Below are 19764 nucleotides of genomic sequence, written 5' to 3' on the forward strand. Positions count from 1 at the left end.
GAATAATTTTTTCAGTTTAATAAAATTTATTTATTTTTAAAATCAATAATAATGCATAAAATTATCATTTAGCCCTTTAAAATATTTATCTTCCAAATTTTGTAATAATATAAAAATATATTAAAACTTACAAAAATTAGGTAAAAATTATAAAAAATGGTAAAATTTAGGCAAAATTGCCAAAAACAACCTTTTAAAACCACTTTCTTGCGAAAAACAACCTTTTATTGTTTTTTTGTTAAACAGACCTAAAAGTAAAAATAATTTGTGAGAGACAGCCTTTTGGTGTTTTCAGACGTTGACCATCGATTTTCCGGCTTGACTTTCCTTGTGTCGGTCACGTGCTCTTTTTTTTCTTATTCACACCCTTTTCCCTCATTTCCCTCCCATATAAATGGAATTTATTTGGTTAAAACCTAAAAAAAAACTGGAAAATGAAGTTCTCTGAACCGCCATTAATGAAGCTCAACAATCATTTTTCATCCATTGAATGCTGTAAGTGATGAATGTCGAACATCACTTTGTTCACCTACTTAAATTGAATGTTTTTTTAATTCCATCAAGAAAACCGAATTAATTCACAAAATTGGGGGTAAAAACACTATGTTTCCTACATTAAAATTAGGCAAAATTAATGAACAAAACTTACCAAAAATTAGTGGTAGAGTGTCGAAAATCACTTAGTATAGAAGCAATCTACCAATTTCATGCAAATGATAAAGCAGGAAGAGAGGAAAAAAACTTTGGTCGGGGAAGAAGAACAGAGAAGTCTGAAATTTTAGGGGTTTTTTTTTGGGCATAAACTTTGGCTCCAAATGGGTTTAAGTGAGAAAAAGGGAGGGAAAGTGGGTGCAATAAGTAAAATCGGCCAAGTTAAACCGGAATATCGATGGTCAACGCTTGAAAACACCAAAAGGCCGTCTCTCGCAAATTATTTTTACTTTTAGGTTTGTTTTTGCAAAAAAAAATTTTAAAAGGTTGTTTTTTTGCAAGAAAGTGATTTTAAAAGGTTGTTTGGCAAACTTGCCTAAAATTTATCATACACTTTACTCGTGCTTAAACATTTTAAAGATTACTCGACCTTAATACTCGACCTGTTTTGACTTTTTGCACTATTCACATAATTCACTTTGACCCTATTTTATTTATAGTATATGAAAACAAATGTTAGTATATAATATATTGTTGGCTTCATCTTAATATGTATTTTCAAAATATTAATATTTTTATAAGTTTTTATAATATATAGTTAAAGGAATTGGTGGTCAAAATTATGCATTGACAAGCGTGTCCGGTCAAAATAGATCGAGTATTAAGGGACATGGGGAGTATTTATAAAACAAAAATACACTCCGACGAAACTTGTTGTGACACTTGGATTATTAAAAGGCATATATATTCTCTCTCCTTAGAAACGCGCGCACCTTGCCAGTCTTGAGCATGGCCCGCCTTACCTCTGACATGACAATCACCCAAGGGCTAATAAGACTAGAGGCCAAGATCCGATACCCTTCTTCCGGATCCTCCCGACCTCCCCCCCTCCCACTAAAAAAAAGCAAAAGAAACTCTCCCACGTGTACACGTGCCACTCACTTTCTCTTCAATTCCCACCACACGTGCCAGTGTGCCATCTCTATTCTCTCTCCTCTCTTTCCCCGACCCGCACTCTATGTGTGCAATAACTCTTCTCTCCATGCACAGCAAACACAAAAATAACCACCATTATTCTCATCCCTCCTCCAAAACCGCTTCTGGTATTCCGGCCTCCATTCCCGGTTTTCAGACACCTGTTAATCGCTCCAACAGCTGGAACACAACTTCTGGAACTTTCTAGGGAGTGAAAAATGGAGTCGATACTTGCAAGAGCGTTGGAATACACGCTTAAATATTGGTTGAAATCGTTTACCAGAGATCAGTTTAAGCTTCAAGGCCGCACTGTTCAGCTCTCCAATTTAGGTTTTCATTCCTTTTTCTACCGTTAAATCTTTCGATTTTCGCAAATGAATCGAAATTTGGGTTTATGATTAGCTGAATTGAGCTAGAGGATGATTTACGAGCTAGAAATGCAATTGATTGTGTGATTTGTTTAGTTTTAATTGCGTGATTTTGAAATCTTTTGTGGATTTTATGGATTGGTGTTGATCATTTTCCTTGATTTAGATATTGATGGAGATGCGCTACATTCGAGTCTTGGATTGCCGCCGGCGATTACTGTTACGACAGCTAAATTAGGGAAATTGGAAATCGTGGTATGTAATCGTTCACTGTTCTTGATTGGTTGAATTGTTATTTTGAATGGACATTTTGATTGCAAAATTAGTTATCTTGTACACCGTATATAGTAATGATTGGTAGGGAGGTGAAAAGGTGAAGTTACGGTAGTGTAAATGTGTATAATCTAGCGGAGATTCTGTCTGAGTTTTAATGATTGAGACTTGAGTTTTTGTTGTTTGAGTGTAGCTACCGTCTGTAAGCAATGTGCAAGTAGAGCCAATTGTGGTGCAAATAGATAGGCTTGATTTGGTTCTTGAAGAGAATGCAGATGCAGATACAAATCAGAGTTCTAGCAGGTATGATCAATGCTTTAAAGATTCAAATTGAAAGGAGTGTTATTTTGTAGCTTGTTGGTGGGCTGTAGTTCGTGTTTGTAAAAATTTATGGAGTTGTTTTTTTGCAGTTCTCAATCCACTAGTAGTTCAGGGAGGGGGAGCGGCTATGGATTTGCTGATAAGGTAAATTCTTTTCTTATCTGCTAAGGAATCAGGATTGTTATGGCCTTGTTCTTTTCATCTTAAAATATGTTTTGGGAAAAATAAATTCAGATAAGGGCTACAAAGTTCATATGAAAACCATAAATAAGTTCAAATAAGTTTAGGTTCATTCAGAAAAGTTCAGATAAGGGTTTCTTGTGAAAAGAACTTAGCCTAATGTATGTGCTGTGGAACCAGACCCCCCCATCTTAGTTGGGAAATAGAAGTAGCTTAGTAACCCCTTGGGCCTCACTCGGCACAGGACTTCTCCTTCCTGAAGTTTTTCAATTGCCTTTGGTTCTCCCTCTAAGGCTGTGCGGTGATTGTATGAGAAGTTGTTGAAATAGTACGCTGGAAATTTTGCAGCCCAAGTTGTATTTATGATCGTCTCATGCAGGAGTTCTTTTCCAGTTTTCCTTAACTTTATTCAATTGTCATGCTTTGTTATGCATGCTGATGGGAACGAGCTTTTTGTGTAAGCTCATAATTACTTTGACGGGAAAAACATTCTTCACTAGGAGGTTTAGTGAATTTCTATCAGCCGTACCAACAATAAGCAGTGTTGTTTCTATCATATCTGACTATCTTCGCGGCATCAGATTGCGGATGGGATGACGATAGAAGTACAGACTGTCAATCTTCTTCTTGAAACTCGAGGAGGCGGTCGTCGCCAAGGTGGAGCAACATGGTAACTTCAACCTTTTGACTTAAGTACAGATATCAATTACTTTTCCCTAGTGCTTATAAATTTGGAAGATAAGCTGCATTTTACATTTTAGTTAATGGTTGCATATATATGTATATATCATTGTAATTGTGATGTTTTGTAGGACACCTCCTATGGCATCGATCACTATGCGTAACCTTCTACTTTACACCACTAATGAAAACTGGGAGGTTGGTATACTATTATGGGTGTCCTCTGTTGTTTTTCTTACCTGAAACAAATATTTATGCATACACCTTTTTTCTGGCAGGTTGTCAATCTTAAAGAAGCAAGGGATTTCTCCAGCAACAAGGATTTCATATATGTCTTTAAAGTAACTATGTTGCCGTCTATTTTCCTTTGGTTTAGGACTCTTTGTGATATAAATTATGGTAGCCTTGAACAGCCTTTTTTGTGGTACCTATCTGGGTGTCCATGTTTGATTATAATTCTTCAATCACCTGTCTGCGGTATTTCATTATTTTTGCCTGTTGTTGCTATTGTTTGGCCATTAATAATTTCATGTTCCGGTTTTTGAATCATTGATTGGTCATTCAAGAATTTTCACGATTCCTGTTCTCTTTTCTGCCAGAAACTTGAATGGGGATCTCTGTCCATTGATCTCCTTCCTCACCCTGACATGTTTATGGATGCTCGTGTTCAAGAGGGAGCAAGTAAGAGAGACGATGATGGAGCAAACCGTTTGTTCTTCGGTGGTGAACGCTTTCTTGAGGGGATATCAGGACAGGCTTATGTAAGTTGTCATCTTTCATTTGAATAGTCATGAATCTGCAAATAGTGTCTCGAAGAAGTCAGTTCTTCAGCATTTTCTTTGCCTTTTCATCAGATAACAGTACAGAGGACACAGCTTAATGATCCTCTGGGGCTTGAGGCCAGGTTGCATATAACTGAAGCTGTTTGTCCTGCTTTGAGTGAACCAGGTTAGAGATGCAACGCATTTTGATCTAATTCCATTCTGACATATACTCTGTAGTTAACTATTGTTCGGTCTACCAGGACTACGGGCTTTTCTTCGCTTCTTAACGGGACTTTACGTCTGCCTTAATAGAGGAGATGTGGATCCGAGGATACAACAGGTTCTGCCTGACCTTTTGTCTTAAAATATATTGGTGTCTAGCTGATATTTAAGGTTACTTTGTGTATCCTCAGCGATCTACAGAAGCAGCTGGGCGTTCATTAGTCTCCATTGTTGTTGACCATGTTTTTCTCTGCATTAGAGATACAGGTCAGTCCTATTCAGAATTTGTTAACCTTTTTCTCATTTTATGCTTTCAATGCTGGTATAACTGCAGAATTAATGGTTGTGGCACTTCAGTGTATAGTCTACAAACTGTGAATAAAAACAATTCATTTTTCCCATATTTGACATATTCTGACAATTAGTTTATTGCAGAATTCAGGATTGAACTTCTGATGCAATCACTCCACTTTTCTCGGGTATGGTAATTTCTAACTCTGTGTCCTTGTTGTAGAAGTCTGGTTTTGGTCTAATGGCTCAAACCTTGAAAAAATATTCAAAAAAATTGCAACACTTTGACTAACACGTTTGCCAAAATAACTTTATTATCTCTAATTATTTTTTCTAAAAAAGATCTTAAAGTTCAGTATTATGAAAGTATATAAAAAATCAATTCAACGACATTATACTTGATAACATTTAGCAAAAGTAAATGGTCAAAATTTACAAGTGATTGAAAATTTCAGATCAGTGAACATTCTATTTATCTAATATTTTGTGCAACTTCTTTGTGCCAATTGTTGAGGGAAACCAAATAAGAGTCACGCAACTGAAGTCATATAAATTATTTCCATTCTTTGTGAGCCTGCTTCCTCCACTGTTTGGCCAAAAGATAACATATACTGTAGGCTGTAGCTAGGTTTGATACAAAGTTGGCCATCAGGAAATTTTATACCAATAAGGAGTGATGCCTTTTAATGCACATGTATAATAAGAAGAGGATTCAAAGTTGCATATACTAGGGCTGCCACAACCTGTCCACTTCTGTACTATGGGAACTCCTATGGGAACTCCCGACTTTCTTTTTATGGGAATTAATGGTTACAATTAACAAACTATTTAATTCTCTAATTTAAGCATTATTAATGTGAATAGTGAAGAGAATTTGCAGGAGAGAAAATAGGAAATGTCATGGCAAAATGGTAAGAAAAAAACATGTTCCGTTGTTTTCTTTAGTAATAGAATTTAAGCATTATGTATTATAACATGTAAGATGTTATAAATTGTTTAGATCGTAATGTAGTAATCATTCAATATAATCCACATCATAAAAATTTTAGTTTAAGAAAATTTTATTTTACTTATGTTACATTTATTATTTTCTTCGTAGGGGTTGTTTGTTCATGCACAAATTATTATATATTTGTGAGGTATTGATTTCATATTATCTAGTAGAAGTCAAATTTTCGTTGCGAGCTTTAACAATTGGTATCAGAGCCAACGTTAAAATATTACGTGGTTAAATTTTTTATTTTGAAAAATATTTATAATGGATTGTACTAGTGGACTGGTAAAAGTTGGGAAATATGAAATTGAAAAGTTCAATGGGAAAAATGATTTTTCCTATAGGAGGATGCAAATGAAAATTTTGCTAATTTCACAAAAGCTGCACAAAGCGCTAGTCAGGAAAAGAGCAAAAACCCGGAGATATGAAGGATGAGGATTGGGATGAGTTAGATCCTGAAATCTGGTGCCTTAGCGAGGGATGTTGCATTTTTGGTAAATGAAGAAGCATCAGCTCCTGGCGTGTGGGAAAAGTTAGGGACAAATTTCATGACGAAAACTCTAACAAACATGATCTATCTAAAATCCAAATTGTATACTTACAAGATGGAAGAAGACGCCTCAATCTAGGTGTATATCGATAAGTTTGATAGGATTATATGAGACTTAAAGAATATAGATGTGAAAATAGATGAGGAAGACCAATAATTCATGTTATTACTTTAATTACCATAGTCCTATGAAAATCTAGTTATAATCTATTTTTTCTTAAACGAGCTTTGCGCCTTAGAGTTTAAGCATTTGAAAACATAATTTTGATATGCACTTATTTAGCTATTTAAGTTCAAAAATATTTTTTATTCTATGAAAAATATTTTTTGGATGTTAAAAGTCAATACGAATTTTATGTATATATGTATGGCAAATTTGATTATGAACATAAATAGACGTTTGTTCATGTACATAAATAAACGAGTTGTTTATGAACTTGAATGAACGAGCACACATATTTTCATGTTCAAGCTCGTTTATTAAACGAGTTTCAAAAGTTGTTCAAGCTCGGCTCATTTATTTAATAAACGAACATGAACGAGCTTTAACCAAGCCCGAACCGAGTAGTTTATCGAGAGTCTCGGCTCATTTGCACCCCTACCTAACTGAATGGAAGTACACTAAATTATCGGGGTGAATTATTTACCAACCGGTAATTATTCAAAACGTTTGATTATCAAAAGATACATATGATTGCATAACTATGGAATGGCTCAAAGTAGTGGTTAAGGATCCATGCAAGAAATTCTCTTGATAACCTAGGGAGATAAGTGAAATAGATAAGATTGATTGGCACTTATGCCTTGTTTTGTTTATTGATCCTAGGCTTTTCAAAGTTCCATTTGGTTCATGGATCAACTATACATGAAATGCCAACCAAAAAAAAGAAGCAGACAAGACAATAGCATCCTCCATAATGACCTAGTAGTATTTTGGTATTAGATGAACGTGTGCAGTTGCACTTACCAAGCCTCGTTTTTGTGATCAAGTTTCTGTGCTCTATGTAATTCTAATACATTGAGAACTTAGTTCCAAGGTAATAGAATAGTGAAATATCGTATTTTCTCCTTTTTCCATTGATCCCGATGATTCCAGGTACTATTCACGTTCAACCAAACAACACCCAAGTTTGCTATTTCATTTTTAGTGCAGGGACTGACTTGGAGAACTGCAATTTATTGTCATTATCAGATACGTCAAAAGTTATGATTAAGATTGGTGGTGCAACCTTTAGGAGCAGCATATTGTTCATTACTCCCTCCATCCCGATTACTTGGCAGACTTTGACCGACACAATGTTTTTGTGTGATTCTATGATAGTAGTGGGGTATTATTTGAAGTTGGGGAACGTAAGGCCAGTAAGGGCATGAGTTGTTGAGACAAATGAATGATAGTGGACTAGTGGTACCAAATAATAAGGTAATGGATCAACCTTTTTTGCTACAAAGTCTTTAAAGATGGTTTAGACACCTACAAAGAGAGTACTTCTTCAACATATAGTGGTGACATAATTAAATTAGAGGAATAGGGAAGGATGATAGTGGGTCTAGAATCAACGAGTGAATATTGTTCCAAACTGAACAAATGCCATTAGGCTACTACACACAAAATAGAAATGAAAAAACAAAAAAAAAAAACTAAGACCTTCCTGTTATACCTAACTTTAAATTTTCAAATGGAAGGAGGGGACTGGACGACTGGTTTCAGAACTTAAAGAGGTAGTTGGCGGATAAAAGCTTTTCTGACAGAACCTTCCTTTTCTTGCATTACCTCTGGACTAGCTGGCATCTTCTTGAACTCTTTCCATCTGGACTAGGGATGGAAATACCCTAATTTTGATGTGTACTCATACCCTTACCCAGAGTTGTAATAGGGTATGGGTAGGATCTAAAAGGGTGTGGGTAGGGTCTAATAGGGTAGCCTGGTAGGGTCCAGGATAAAAAATAGGTCCTTTATCAGTTGTTTGAATAATTTTAATCGCTTATTTTTCTTAACGTATGTAATGTGCCAAAAATTGAATACATGGAGGCATGACCAACAACTAAAAATGCTACAAGTCTTGCAAGACATCCTAGTCCATATTTGCATCCTCGGTTGCCTGATGGGTGATAAAAGCTTACCGGTGAGCGTCAAACCAACGACTAGGTAATGAACATTTTCTTGCATTATCAAGGTCGTTCCTTGGCGCGATGGTCAAGTGTCTATTTGCTCTCCGATAAGTCACGATTCGATTCCTGAAATCAACCTTTTTATGAAAATAAGAGTAAGGCTGCGTACATTTGGAGTACCTTCCGCAGACTCTGTGCTAAATAGCGGGAGCCTTGTGCACTAGGTATGACCTTTTTTTTCCCAAGGGAAGTAAAATGTCCTTAACAATTGTCTCTAAGTATAAATGTCTGATTTGGTAAAGTGACGACAATTTATCATGTGGAAACGACTAATGCACTGGTTTTGATTTTTTTTTGAAGTCTGGCTTTTGTGCGTGTGTGAAACTAAGCGGGATGGTCTATGCCTCTATGGTAGGGTCAAAAATTTGGACCCGGACCCTACCCTTCCCAGTAATACATATACCCATACCCTACCCGAACCAATAGGGTATATGACAAGAGACAACTGAGACCCATACCCTTAAATTAAGGTAGGGTGGTGCGGTAGGGTCTGGACCCATTGCTATCCGTAACCTGGACCTGATGTTGACTTGTATATATATAATCTTACTGCCATCTAGGAAGAGTATCATTTGCATTATGATACTGATAGACTGTTCTGTTGTCCTCATCGACATTCTTAGTGAGCCTGTATCTTCTTCTAGATTGTGATGGTAACTTATCAAAACACTCTGTGATCTTTGGAAATTTGAAGTTAGAAATATACTCACTGTTTGAATGTGTTCATGCACCCTGCTTGTAGTAGTAGTTCCTTATCAAGTGGCATCATATATCTGCAGAAGATTTGTGTTCTTACTTCACCCCCTATCTACTGGTCTGCTTTTCATTACTGTGCAAATGTGCAAATTTTATCCTGAATATCTGTGGGTATTTTTTCTTGCGTCTTTAGCCAACTGTGTTAGTTTTTTTGTCAGGCAAGTACATCTGATGGACAAAATGCCAAAAACTTGACTCAAGTTATGATTGGTGGACTTTTTCTGAGGTGAACTTTATCTCTAATCTATCGTTAGTCTGCTGTCCTCTGTCTTCCTTGGTTTTGCGCAATCTTCTTATCTTGATATTTGTACTTACGCAGTTACGCATTGCCCAATAATGTTCGTTGTAGATGTCTTTGTTCCCTGAATTTCCTTTTTTGCATTCCAGGTTCTTCAGTTTGGGTGCCTAAACTGTTCATGGCCTATATACTTTGTGCTTACCTTATTTCATGTAAATGATCTCCTGTAGCTTGGACCATTCATGCACTAATTATGGGATTAATCCTTTTTGAAATGATCTCCTGTAGCTTTGATTATTCACGCATTAATATGTGCTAAAAACAGTCTAGTTTTTCCAGCTTCTGGATTACTTTTGCTAGGTGATTAGGCTTCCATGTCTTTGAAGATTGATAAAATTTAGATTGGTTTTTTTACTTTATTTTTATTATTTTCTGATTACGGTAATGACCCGGGTAAATTTTATAGAGAAATATGAAATGAAGCTGATAAAGAGAGGAGAGTTTGATCCACTTACAATCTCAGAGGAGGTACCAGTTGGTTCAGTGGTGATTTGGGCTGAACTTGATAGGGAGCGCCGCGTGTTCGATCTCCTGCAACAACAATTAGGAGGGGACTTGAACCTATCCACCCATAAATCGCCCCGAGTCTGGATTAGCCCTAAGGGTGAACCGGGTGGTAACACCAAAAAAAAAGAAAAACAATCTCAGAGGAGGTTCGATATAAAAGTAATTTGTAATAGAGGAGTAATTCCCAGGCTTATAAAGTGGTTATTTTCTCTCTTTTTTTTTAATTTTTTTTTTAGGTATAAATATTTTATTAAGAAAAAGGAGAGAAGTACAGCGAGGGGACAATCATAAGAAACTAGTTACAAGTTACCTAGTTCCGTTGTAGCTCCCCCATTGAGTAAGTTTTTAATATCCCAGCTGCCTTAGTCCACAAAGATGCCAACAAAGTTACTTTATCCCATAATATATGACATGAAACAGATGCTCCTTTAAAAATCTGAGAATTCTGTTCCAACCAAATTGTTCAAAGGATTGCTGAAACGACTTATTGCTACAGTTCCTTTTTCTCCTTTGCCTTCCGGAAACCCACAAATCGAATTTTTAACCACTCAACCACAAATCGTTTTTCTCTCTTGTTTAATGCCGGACAACTCACAGTCACATGTGGATAACGAAGGGGTTTCAAATGGTGGGTGGTGTAGTCAGGAGTTGGTGAAATGGAGAGAAGGAGGGGGGGGGGGGGGGGGGGGGGGGTTATCTTTGTCTATATTACCTCTTGCTTAGCTTGTTAGAGAGATTAATCCCACTTTCCCCCGACGAGCATAAATTATCAACCTTTGCTATATTACCTCTAGGATTCTACAGGTTCACGTATAGGATGACTTATGGAAACTACAATTTTTTGCTAACCTTAATAATCTGGTTTAATGTCAAAAAGGATATTGAATTTTCTTAGATGGTAGAGACAGAAGGCAGCAGTGGGGCTCTATGTTTAAGGTTAAATATAATCGTTAAGAAGTATTTAGAAAGAGATACTTTTTTTAATTCTACACTTGAAGTCTAGCATATAAGTTTAGATTCTTTTGTTTAGCATATTTATTAATTTGCACCTGTTCACACAAGGTCCGAATGTGCGCAAACAAGTTTGGTTCCATATTTCTCTTATAAAGAAAAAAAGGTTACGTTGCTTATCACATTTACCCGTTGCTCTCCTTTGCTGGATGGAACTTTGCTATTTATGGATTTTAAATCTTACAACTTTATGTTGAACAATAGACACTAGCTTTGGTAAATGACATCAAAGTGACACCTTTAAGAACAATGCTTAATGTGAGTGATATTTTTATTTTCTCCGAGAGATATGTAATGTGCTTTTGGGATGATCACCATGCAGGGATACATATTCTCGGCCTCCATGCACTCTAATCCAACCATCAATGCAGGCATCAGAAAAAGATTCTCAGCAGATTCCAAACTTTGGTACAGTGGTTCTGTTTCTTTTCATACTTACACTTGTGGGTTAATTCAGGTTTTTAGCTCTAAGCCTATGGATGGTAAGCTATTTTGGAATATTCGTCCAGAAATTAATAAAAGAAAAAACTTGTAAACAACTATTCCCTCCGGTTTTTTTTTATGTTCCTATTTACTGCAAACTCTTGTTTCGAGGAGTAATGATTGGGTGTAAGAAAATTGTGGAAAAAGTAAGGGAGATGTAATAAATTAATGAGTAATAGTGGGTACAGTAGGAGAGAGATGATGAAAAGGTTCAATTATTTTTGGGAAAAGGGGTAAGATGGTAAAAAATGATTGCCAAAAATAGAATAAAGTAAAAGTGGATACATAAAAAAATACACCCCTCTTTGGAAAGTTGATACATCAAAAGAAAAAAACAAAAAAACGGAGGGAGTATTTAAAATGAAAGACAAACAATTTTTTTTGGAAACTCCCTCTCCCTTTCCTCCAGCGCCTGCACTGTTTCCCTGTGTTATCCCTAGTTGCACTTTCTACTGGAAATATTTTGGATGGCTGGTAAAATCTGGTAGAGAGTCGGTTACCAGCAATTGGAAACAACCTCTCTGCAATTGCAGGGGTAAGGTTGCGTACAGCCGACCCCCCCTTACCCCGCTTCTTGCGGGAGCCTATTTGAGGCAATGGGGTAATGATAATGAATGATAATGATAGTCGGTTACCAGCAAAATCTGGTAGCCCTTCCTATCTTTCTAAATCTTTGTCAGTATATCATTTTTTTTTCTGAAAGACTTAAAATTCCAATGAAGTTCCTCTAGTTGCAAGTTTGCAACCTTTGGAGAACATATCTAAATTAACTAGGAAGCACAAACTCTTAAGTAAGGGCGGTGTACAATAAATATTGTAGGGTGTAAAGTTATCTAAATGGTCAAAAGTTACCCAGATATAAAATAAAAGCCACCTATTTTTACTGATAAAATTTCTTTCTTTACAAAAAGTTTATCCATTATAATAACTCATAATGTATAAAGATAACCATATTACCCTTTAATAATCTGGCCATTAAAATCACTTCATAATGTACAAAGATAATCAAAACAGGTTAAAAGTTAACCCAAAACTGGTCAAAAGTTACCCCAACATTGAGTACAACACCCGCACACAAGACCTTTTGACTAGGAAATGAGTTCTTTAAGCGCTAAAGCGGCTGGAGCAGTACTATTGATAGGAGAGGTTCAAAGAAATTGGCAGTCTGTAATTTAGTTTCCTAATGAGAGGACAACTTGTTCTCTTTCTCCGTACTAATTTTTTCAGCTGTTAATGTGTTCTATTTTTTTCTTAGAAAGAAATACTGATAAATGGGAATGTTTTGGAACTTCTCTTGATTCAATTTATCTACATAATTTTTATGTTGTGGGGTTATAAACTTATTAAGGTCTCATTCTATTTCCTCGTTTGGACAGCAAAGGACTTCTCTCCTCCAATATACCCACTGGGAGATAAATATTGGCAAGCAAATGAGGCTGCTTCATTTATAAACATCCATTCTCTGCAGGTGACACCCTCGCCGGCTCCTCCACTGCTCGCTTCACAGACAGTAATTTCCTGTCTGCCTCTTCTGGTATGATTCCAGTTATCACATCTTTAGCTTTTTGGATCAGATTATGTTTCTGCATTCTAAAGTATAAGTTTGCTTCTTCTTGTGCAGGTCCATCTACAGGAGGAGTCTTGTTTGAGAATATGCTCCTTTTTGGCTGATGGAATTGTAGTCAATTCAGGCTCTGTCTTGCCAGATTTTTCCATAAATTCTCTTATGTTCACTCTAAAAGAACTAGATCTTACAGTTCCATTGGATGCCGCAAAGGAAGCTAATAATGCTTGCGGTGGCGAGACTGCTTTCCAGGATTTGTTTGCTGAAGCTAAGCTTCACATTAAAAATCTGTTTTTGTCTGAATCCCCTGCACTAAGTATGAGCGTGCTTGATTTGGAGAAGGACCCTGCTTGTTTCTGCCTCTGGAACGATCAACCTGTTGATGCTAGCCAGAAGAAATGGTCTGCTGGAGCTTCGTATGCAAGTTTGTCTCTTGAAACATCTAAAGATGCAGATAGTCAGAAATATTCTTCTGATTCATCTTTGGGTTCTTGGAGATGTGTTGAGGTGAAGGAAGCTTGTGTGGAGGTAGCTATGGCCACTCTGGATGGAAGCCAGCTAGTTCATGTTCCTCCTCCTGGGGGTATTGCAAGATTTGGTATAGCCTGTAAGGAATATTGCTCAAATGCTTCTGTTGAGCAATTGTTTTTTATCCTTGATCTGTATGCATATTTTGGAAAAGTAAGTGAAAAGATAGCATTAGCAGGAAACAATAGTAAATTGACAATTCAAAGAACTGAATCATGGAATGGTGAGCTGATTTCTAAGGCTCCCAGTGACACTGCAGTGAGCTTTGCCATAAAGGACCTTCAATTGAGATTTCTGGAGGATTCATGCAAGACTACACAGGGAAAGCCTTTGGTTCAATTTGTCGGGGAAGATCTGTCCATTAAAGTAGGCCATAGAACCCTTGGTGGAGTCATTGCTATATCATCAAATATACGCTGGGAAGCTGTGGAAGTGGATTGTTTAGATGTGGAGGATAATTCTGTGATTGGCGACGGTGCAGCATTGACTTCATGTACAAATGGTTCTCTGGCGACTGCAAGTGAATCTCCGCAGCTCAGAGCTGTCTTATGGGTAATGCATAAAGATCAGAGTAGTTCAAATGGAAGAAAAAAACATGCTCCTTTTCTTGATGTAAGTGTTGTGCATGTTATTCCATCTCAAGCTAGGGATGCTGGTTGCCATAGCTTGAATGTGTCAGCTTGTATTGATGGTGTTCGTCTGGGTGGAGGAATGAACTACGCTGAAGCTTTATTGCATCGATTTGGAATTCTTGGGCCTGACGGGGGCCCTAGTGAAGGGCTTTTGAAAGGGTTGAAGAACTTGTCTGGCGGCCCACTGTCAATGGTTTTCAAGGCATCACCTCATGCTGTGGATTATGTGAAAGAAAGTATGAGATTTTTCTTGCTAATTTATTTGTAGTGTTTGCATCAAAAAGCTTGCATGGTCCCTTGTCAATTGTCATATAATATGTCTGGCACTTGTTTATGCTAATCGCAGTCAGTGCTGTCTGTATCCTTGGCATTTAAAAAAAAAAACTTTAATGAAGTAACCTCTTCATTTTGCAGACGGAACATGTGACAGCCATGATAATTTTCTCTCTCACATGGGAAAGCCAGATGAAGTGGATGTGGTAGTTGATCTGAGAAATTGGTTGTTTGCTCTTGAAAGCGCGCAGGAGATGGTAGAAAGATCATGGTTTGATAACCGTGAAAATACTAATAGGGAAGACAGATGTTGGCATACTACTTTTAAGAGCTTGAAGATTAAGGCAAAGAATAGTCCAAAGGACCTATTGAATTGCAGTATAAAGCCCAGTGGCGATCATAGATATCCAGTGGAACTGATAACGGTGAGGATTAATTCTTTTGAATTTACCCCTAAAACTCAATATTTTTCTTACTTGTCTAGTCTGTGGTGGTTCTTTTGGTAGGTAAATACTGTTTCCTAACTAACTAGAGATAATTCTTTGAGCAGTTGCGGCAAATTGATAGATTAGCTTAGTCTTCTTCTGAATGTTTTGATCCCTTTTTTTCTTTTTTTTTTTTTTTTTTTATAATTGTTTTATTTTTGCTGGAATTGGGCTCCTATTTCTCTCATATTAGGTAGCTTTTCTTTTGAAAAATATTGTGAGAGTTAAGGGAAGGGAGTTGTCATTTCCTTGAAACTTGAAAGAGCATGTATTGGGAGTTGTGCTCTCATTAGGAGGATGACATAAAGTATAGTGAAAATTTTACTTTCTTAAAAATAATACAAAAACTTATATATGACGGTCTTATGTATAAGACCAATTTCTTATCAAATAGTTACACATTGTGATCAAATAGTTATGTTCTACTATTCTTAATTATACTCTCAAATCAAATAGGTTTTGTTTCTAATCAAATAGTTATCTTTTTTAATGTTGTGGTCTTACGCGTATGGCGGTCTCATAGGATACCTGCTCCCTGACCCTCATTGACATGACACTCTGGCCGATATTATCCTGAAATGTTTTGGATACACCCTGAAAGGTTACGATCCTTTGGGGATTGATGGAGGAGAGAGAGGAAGAGGGAGCAGTCTCTAATTTGCATAACTTTGATTGTATGTTAGTCTTTGATGTAGCCTTTTGCACATAGACGGGTATATTGCCATGACAGGTGCTGCAATCAAAGCAATATTCATATTTAGGGTCTGACTGGTAGCACCCTTCATCTTTTAATTGGAGATAAAATATACTCCCTCTGTCCCTTAATACTCGACCTGTTTTGACCGGACACGCTTGTCATTGCACAACTTTGACCACCGATTTCTTTAACTATATATTATAAAAACTTATAAAAATACTAATATTTTGAAAATACATATTAAGATGAAGCCAACACTATATTATATACTAACATTTGTTTTCATATACTATAAATAAAATAGGGTCAAAGTGAATTATGTGAATAGTGCAAAAAGTCAAAATAGGTCGAGTATTAAGGGACGGAGGGAGTATTAGATCAAGAGTCAAGTTCGAAATTTTGATGGGAAGCATGCTGCAATAATGAGAGTGCGGTTTTTATTTTATTTTTTATCATGTTACTCATCTGTCGAAGTGTCAAGCTATCATTACACTGGTGTCTTCTCTGATGAAATCCAGTTCCATTTGTTGGTCTTTACTAGTGAAGTTTTATATTATTTTGTCTGCATGAATGACGTGCTTATCTCATTTTAATTTTCTTCTACTTCTGGGTGAGGAGGTGGGGGTTCTGAGACATTTATATGGAACTTCTTAATCTCCCCCTTTTCTCCTATCTTTAAGCTCTTTAATCTTTCTCCATAACCTCTATGCTTTCTATGTGGACTTGGTTTAAAGATAAAAAGTAACTTCATGACGTTTAAGACGAGTCATATCAGTGTCAAGGTCAGTACACCTTCTGACCAGGCCATATTAGAATTCTGAAACCTATGTCTTGGATCCTCTGGTCCTTACTCGTGTGACTGTGTCCAACGTCCTTTGAAAATTCTGACCATCTGATTGGCTAGTATACCCTTCTGGGCATGCACAACTTATGTAATTTCAATAATGTATAATGTGCGCAGATCGGCGTTGAAGGTTTGCAGACGTTGAAGCCTCAAATCCAAACAAGCATCAATGCCTCAGAGTTCCCTGTCAGTGGTATTAAAGAAGCAGATATGACGAAATTCGGAGGGGTAAATGTTGAGGTTCATATGGTTGTCTCTGAAGATGATTGTGATGATGTCTCAGGCAACTGGATGGTCGAAAACCTTAAGTTCTCTGTTGAACAACCGGTAATTAGTGTTTTACTTGATTAATGTCGGCTTATAATCAAACTATTATTTTCAAATATTCACTGCTCTGAGGTGCTTTTCTCTGTAGATCGAGGCTGTTGTTTCCAAGAATGAGCTACAGCATCTTGCCTTTCTTTGTAAGTCTGAAGTTGACTCTTTTGGAAGAGTGGCTGCTGGTGTCTTGCGGCTTCTGAAGCTGGAGGGTTCAATTGGTCAAGCAGCCATCAATCAACTGAGCAACCTCGGTAAATTCTAAATTCCTACACAGCAACTTAATTTTCTGTATCCAAAGATGCAACTGTGGATTTGCTGTTGAATGACATGAATTTTTGAAATTTTCTTCATATCAGCTGGTTAAAGTGGGAATTTTCTGGGTAACTGACCTTATGCTATTGCCTTATTTACTAGTTACTACTTCCTTTGATTCAAAAATATAATTATTTAAACATTAAGAAGTTAGATTTTGTAAGAATTGCACTGGTAGAGTAAGTGGCACTATATTGTATTGATTTTATACTATAACTGCAAATACTTAGGAACCCGTCAAGAAGTAAAACAAAAAGCAGTACAAGTTACAAAAAACACTATAAAAGTTAGCTATCTAGTGATCTGTGAAAAGTAACACAAAAACTTTTTAAAAGTTTAAGTTGTTGCAAAAAATAGTTTAAAAGTTGATTAAAAGGTGAAAGCTGGTCTTGCCAAAATATGACATGAATCGAGCTAATAACATAATATTGTTTATATCTTGCATCAAAAGCATGGAGCACTTCTAGCTGGCGCTTACCTTTCCCATTCCCGGGGGCACAAATGGTTCAGATAGATTTGTCATTTATTTTGCCAAGCCTTTATATGTTCACCAGATCCAAAAGTATAACTGCATGTTTTCCTGTTCCTCCCTTATCTTGCTGTTGATGGCCATTATTGATTATGGAAAAAGGGAAAATGTGTGCGTGTGTACGGGGGGGTGGGGGGGGGGGGGGGGGGTGGAGGAAGAGAGGCCTCAGCATGACCAATCTTAATCTTAGATAGAATGGGGAAAATTTGGATTTCACATCATCATTTCCTTGGTCTGGCCGGTAAGAAAAACCACAAAAGAGTTGGTTCTCTTGACAAAAAGGAATAGATTGTAGTTTTATACGAAGTATTATTATTCAAAGGTTAAGGAGAGGTGAGAAAAATAATTGTTGTTTTGGGATCTGGAGTCTGGCCTAATACCATTAATTTCCCGTTGCCTCTAATTGATTTTGTCATCATTTTGTTCAACCAAGCATTAATCTACTATGTTCTAAATTTAGTGTAGCTCCTCCCAACTGTCCTTCCTCTTTCCTGCACTGCAGCTGATGATATGCCACTCGAAGCACCTTTGCTTCCGTGACTAACCTCAGAGCACACAATTTTGCTGAGTCAGATGTTGAGAACTTTCATTATGGTACCTTGGTTTAGTGCTTTCATCAGTTTCATGAAGTTCGATACTTCCTGAATACTGGCAACACTTGCTTTTTTGGCCGTTTCTGAATATTTGCAACACTTCTTATTTTGGCATGGGACAAGTCGCGCTGCTATTTCTTTACTGTTTCTCTCTCCTACTAATCCCACTTGCACTGCTTCTTTAATTTCTCTATCCCACAAACAATTAAAATATCATTATTTACTCCAATTGCACTAACAGAGGGAGTAGCATTTAGAAATGGGGGAGTTGTTCTTTTTTTACTTGTTAAGGTGTGTTCCTCATTGATATTCCTAATTATGTTTTATCCGCTTACGGCAAAAAAAATTCCCTCTTTTACTTTCCTTTACCCACCACATTAAGTCCACTTACACCTTTATTTTTTGTAAGAAGAATGACCCTACTGGACCAGAACCTCTCGCATGCAAACCGGTCTTGTGTAACAGGTCATTAGGGAACCCCACCCCCCGCGGCTGGTTAGGGATTGAACCCGTGACCTTTTAAGTCATTAGGTGAAAGTGTGAAACCTTTCAACACTTGCAAAATACTGGCGTCCTCCTTTCCTTGGTTTCTGTTGCTACAACAAATAGGAAGACGGATGGATTACGAGGGGAGTAACTATTGGAGCTGTTATTTTATTGTTCTTCCTATTTACTGTTTTCTTGTACAGTTTTTTTTTTAATGGTTGGAGTATTATTTTCTCTCCGTTTACTTGACATGTAAATTCTGTCTTATATAGCATGACTATATCATCTTTTTTTTACATTTACTTCAAGTGCTAGAACTTATATGTTATAATATGCAGGAAATGAAGGCATAGATAAAATTTTTAGCGCAAAACATCCCAATCGGGGTGAGATTGATGTCTTTGAGCATAACCCATCCTCAAATGGACACGTTAAGAGCTCACATTCATCTGTGAGAACCATTGTAACCTTGCTTGAGAAGGAAGTTGAGAATTCAGAATCCAAATGTGCTGCCCTAATTTCAGAAATCGCTGAATCAGAGACTTCCTCACAACACCTTGATCGTGTCAAAGAACTTGGTCAACAAATTGAAAATGTTCGTGTGTTATTGAAGCAGTTGAAAACTCAAGGTTAGTTTACATAACTTTTACATTCTTTTTGGTAATTTTTACATTCAGGGAACAGGGAGGAAAATTTCCAACCCTTTCTGAAACAATATTGGTAATTCTTTTTTGTACATAGTCATATAAATATATACATATATATCTTTATACGAGTTTGTAGACAAAAAGCAAATGAGGTTCATTCATTTGACAGGATACTTTTGTAACTTGAATGTGAAATTTTGTACTTGCAAGCGCGATATGTAAGCAATGAAAGTAATTGATGAAAATATTTGGCAATGTATGCCCTTGCTAAGTATATACTACCTCCGTTTCGCAATACATGCACAATTTCTCATATGTGCACTATTCATCAATCAACTTTGACAATATTTATGTAAGAA

General features: G+C 36.7%; 1 protein-coding gene across 1 annotated transcript; it reads left to right on the plus strand.

Moving 5' to 3' along the window:
* Positions 1–1659: 1659 nt before the first annotated feature.
* Positions 1660–19660, plus strand: LOC110792584 (uncharacterized). The gene is made up of 20 exons (XM_021997413.2): positions 1660–1956; positions 2161–2249; positions 2461–2570; positions 2678–2732; positions 3350–3438; positions 3581–3647; positions 3728–3790; positions 4049–4210; positions 4304–4397; positions 4474–4553; positions 4627–4702; positions 4871–4914; positions 9354–9421; positions 11334–11419; positions 12871–13028; positions 13116–14454; positions 14633–14916; positions 16635–16844; positions 16933–17089; positions 19097–19660. Exons 1-20 carry the CDS (start codon positions 1845–1847, stop codon positions 19390–19392), a joined length of 3639 nt encoding a protein of 1212 aa, XP_021853105.1. The 5' UTR covers positions 1660–1844; the 3' UTR covers positions 19393–19660.
* Positions 19661–19764: the final 104 nt, after the last annotated feature.

The sequence above is a fragment of the Spinacia oleracea genome, chromosome 4 (genome assembly GCF_020520425.1).
Source record: "Spinacia oleracea cultivar Varoflay chromosome 4, BTI_SOV_V1, whole genome shotgun sequence".
In the NCBI taxonomy this organism is placed as follows: domain Eukaryota; kingdom Viridiplantae; phylum Streptophyta; class Magnoliopsida; order Caryophyllales; family Amaranthaceae; genus Spinacia; species Spinacia oleracea.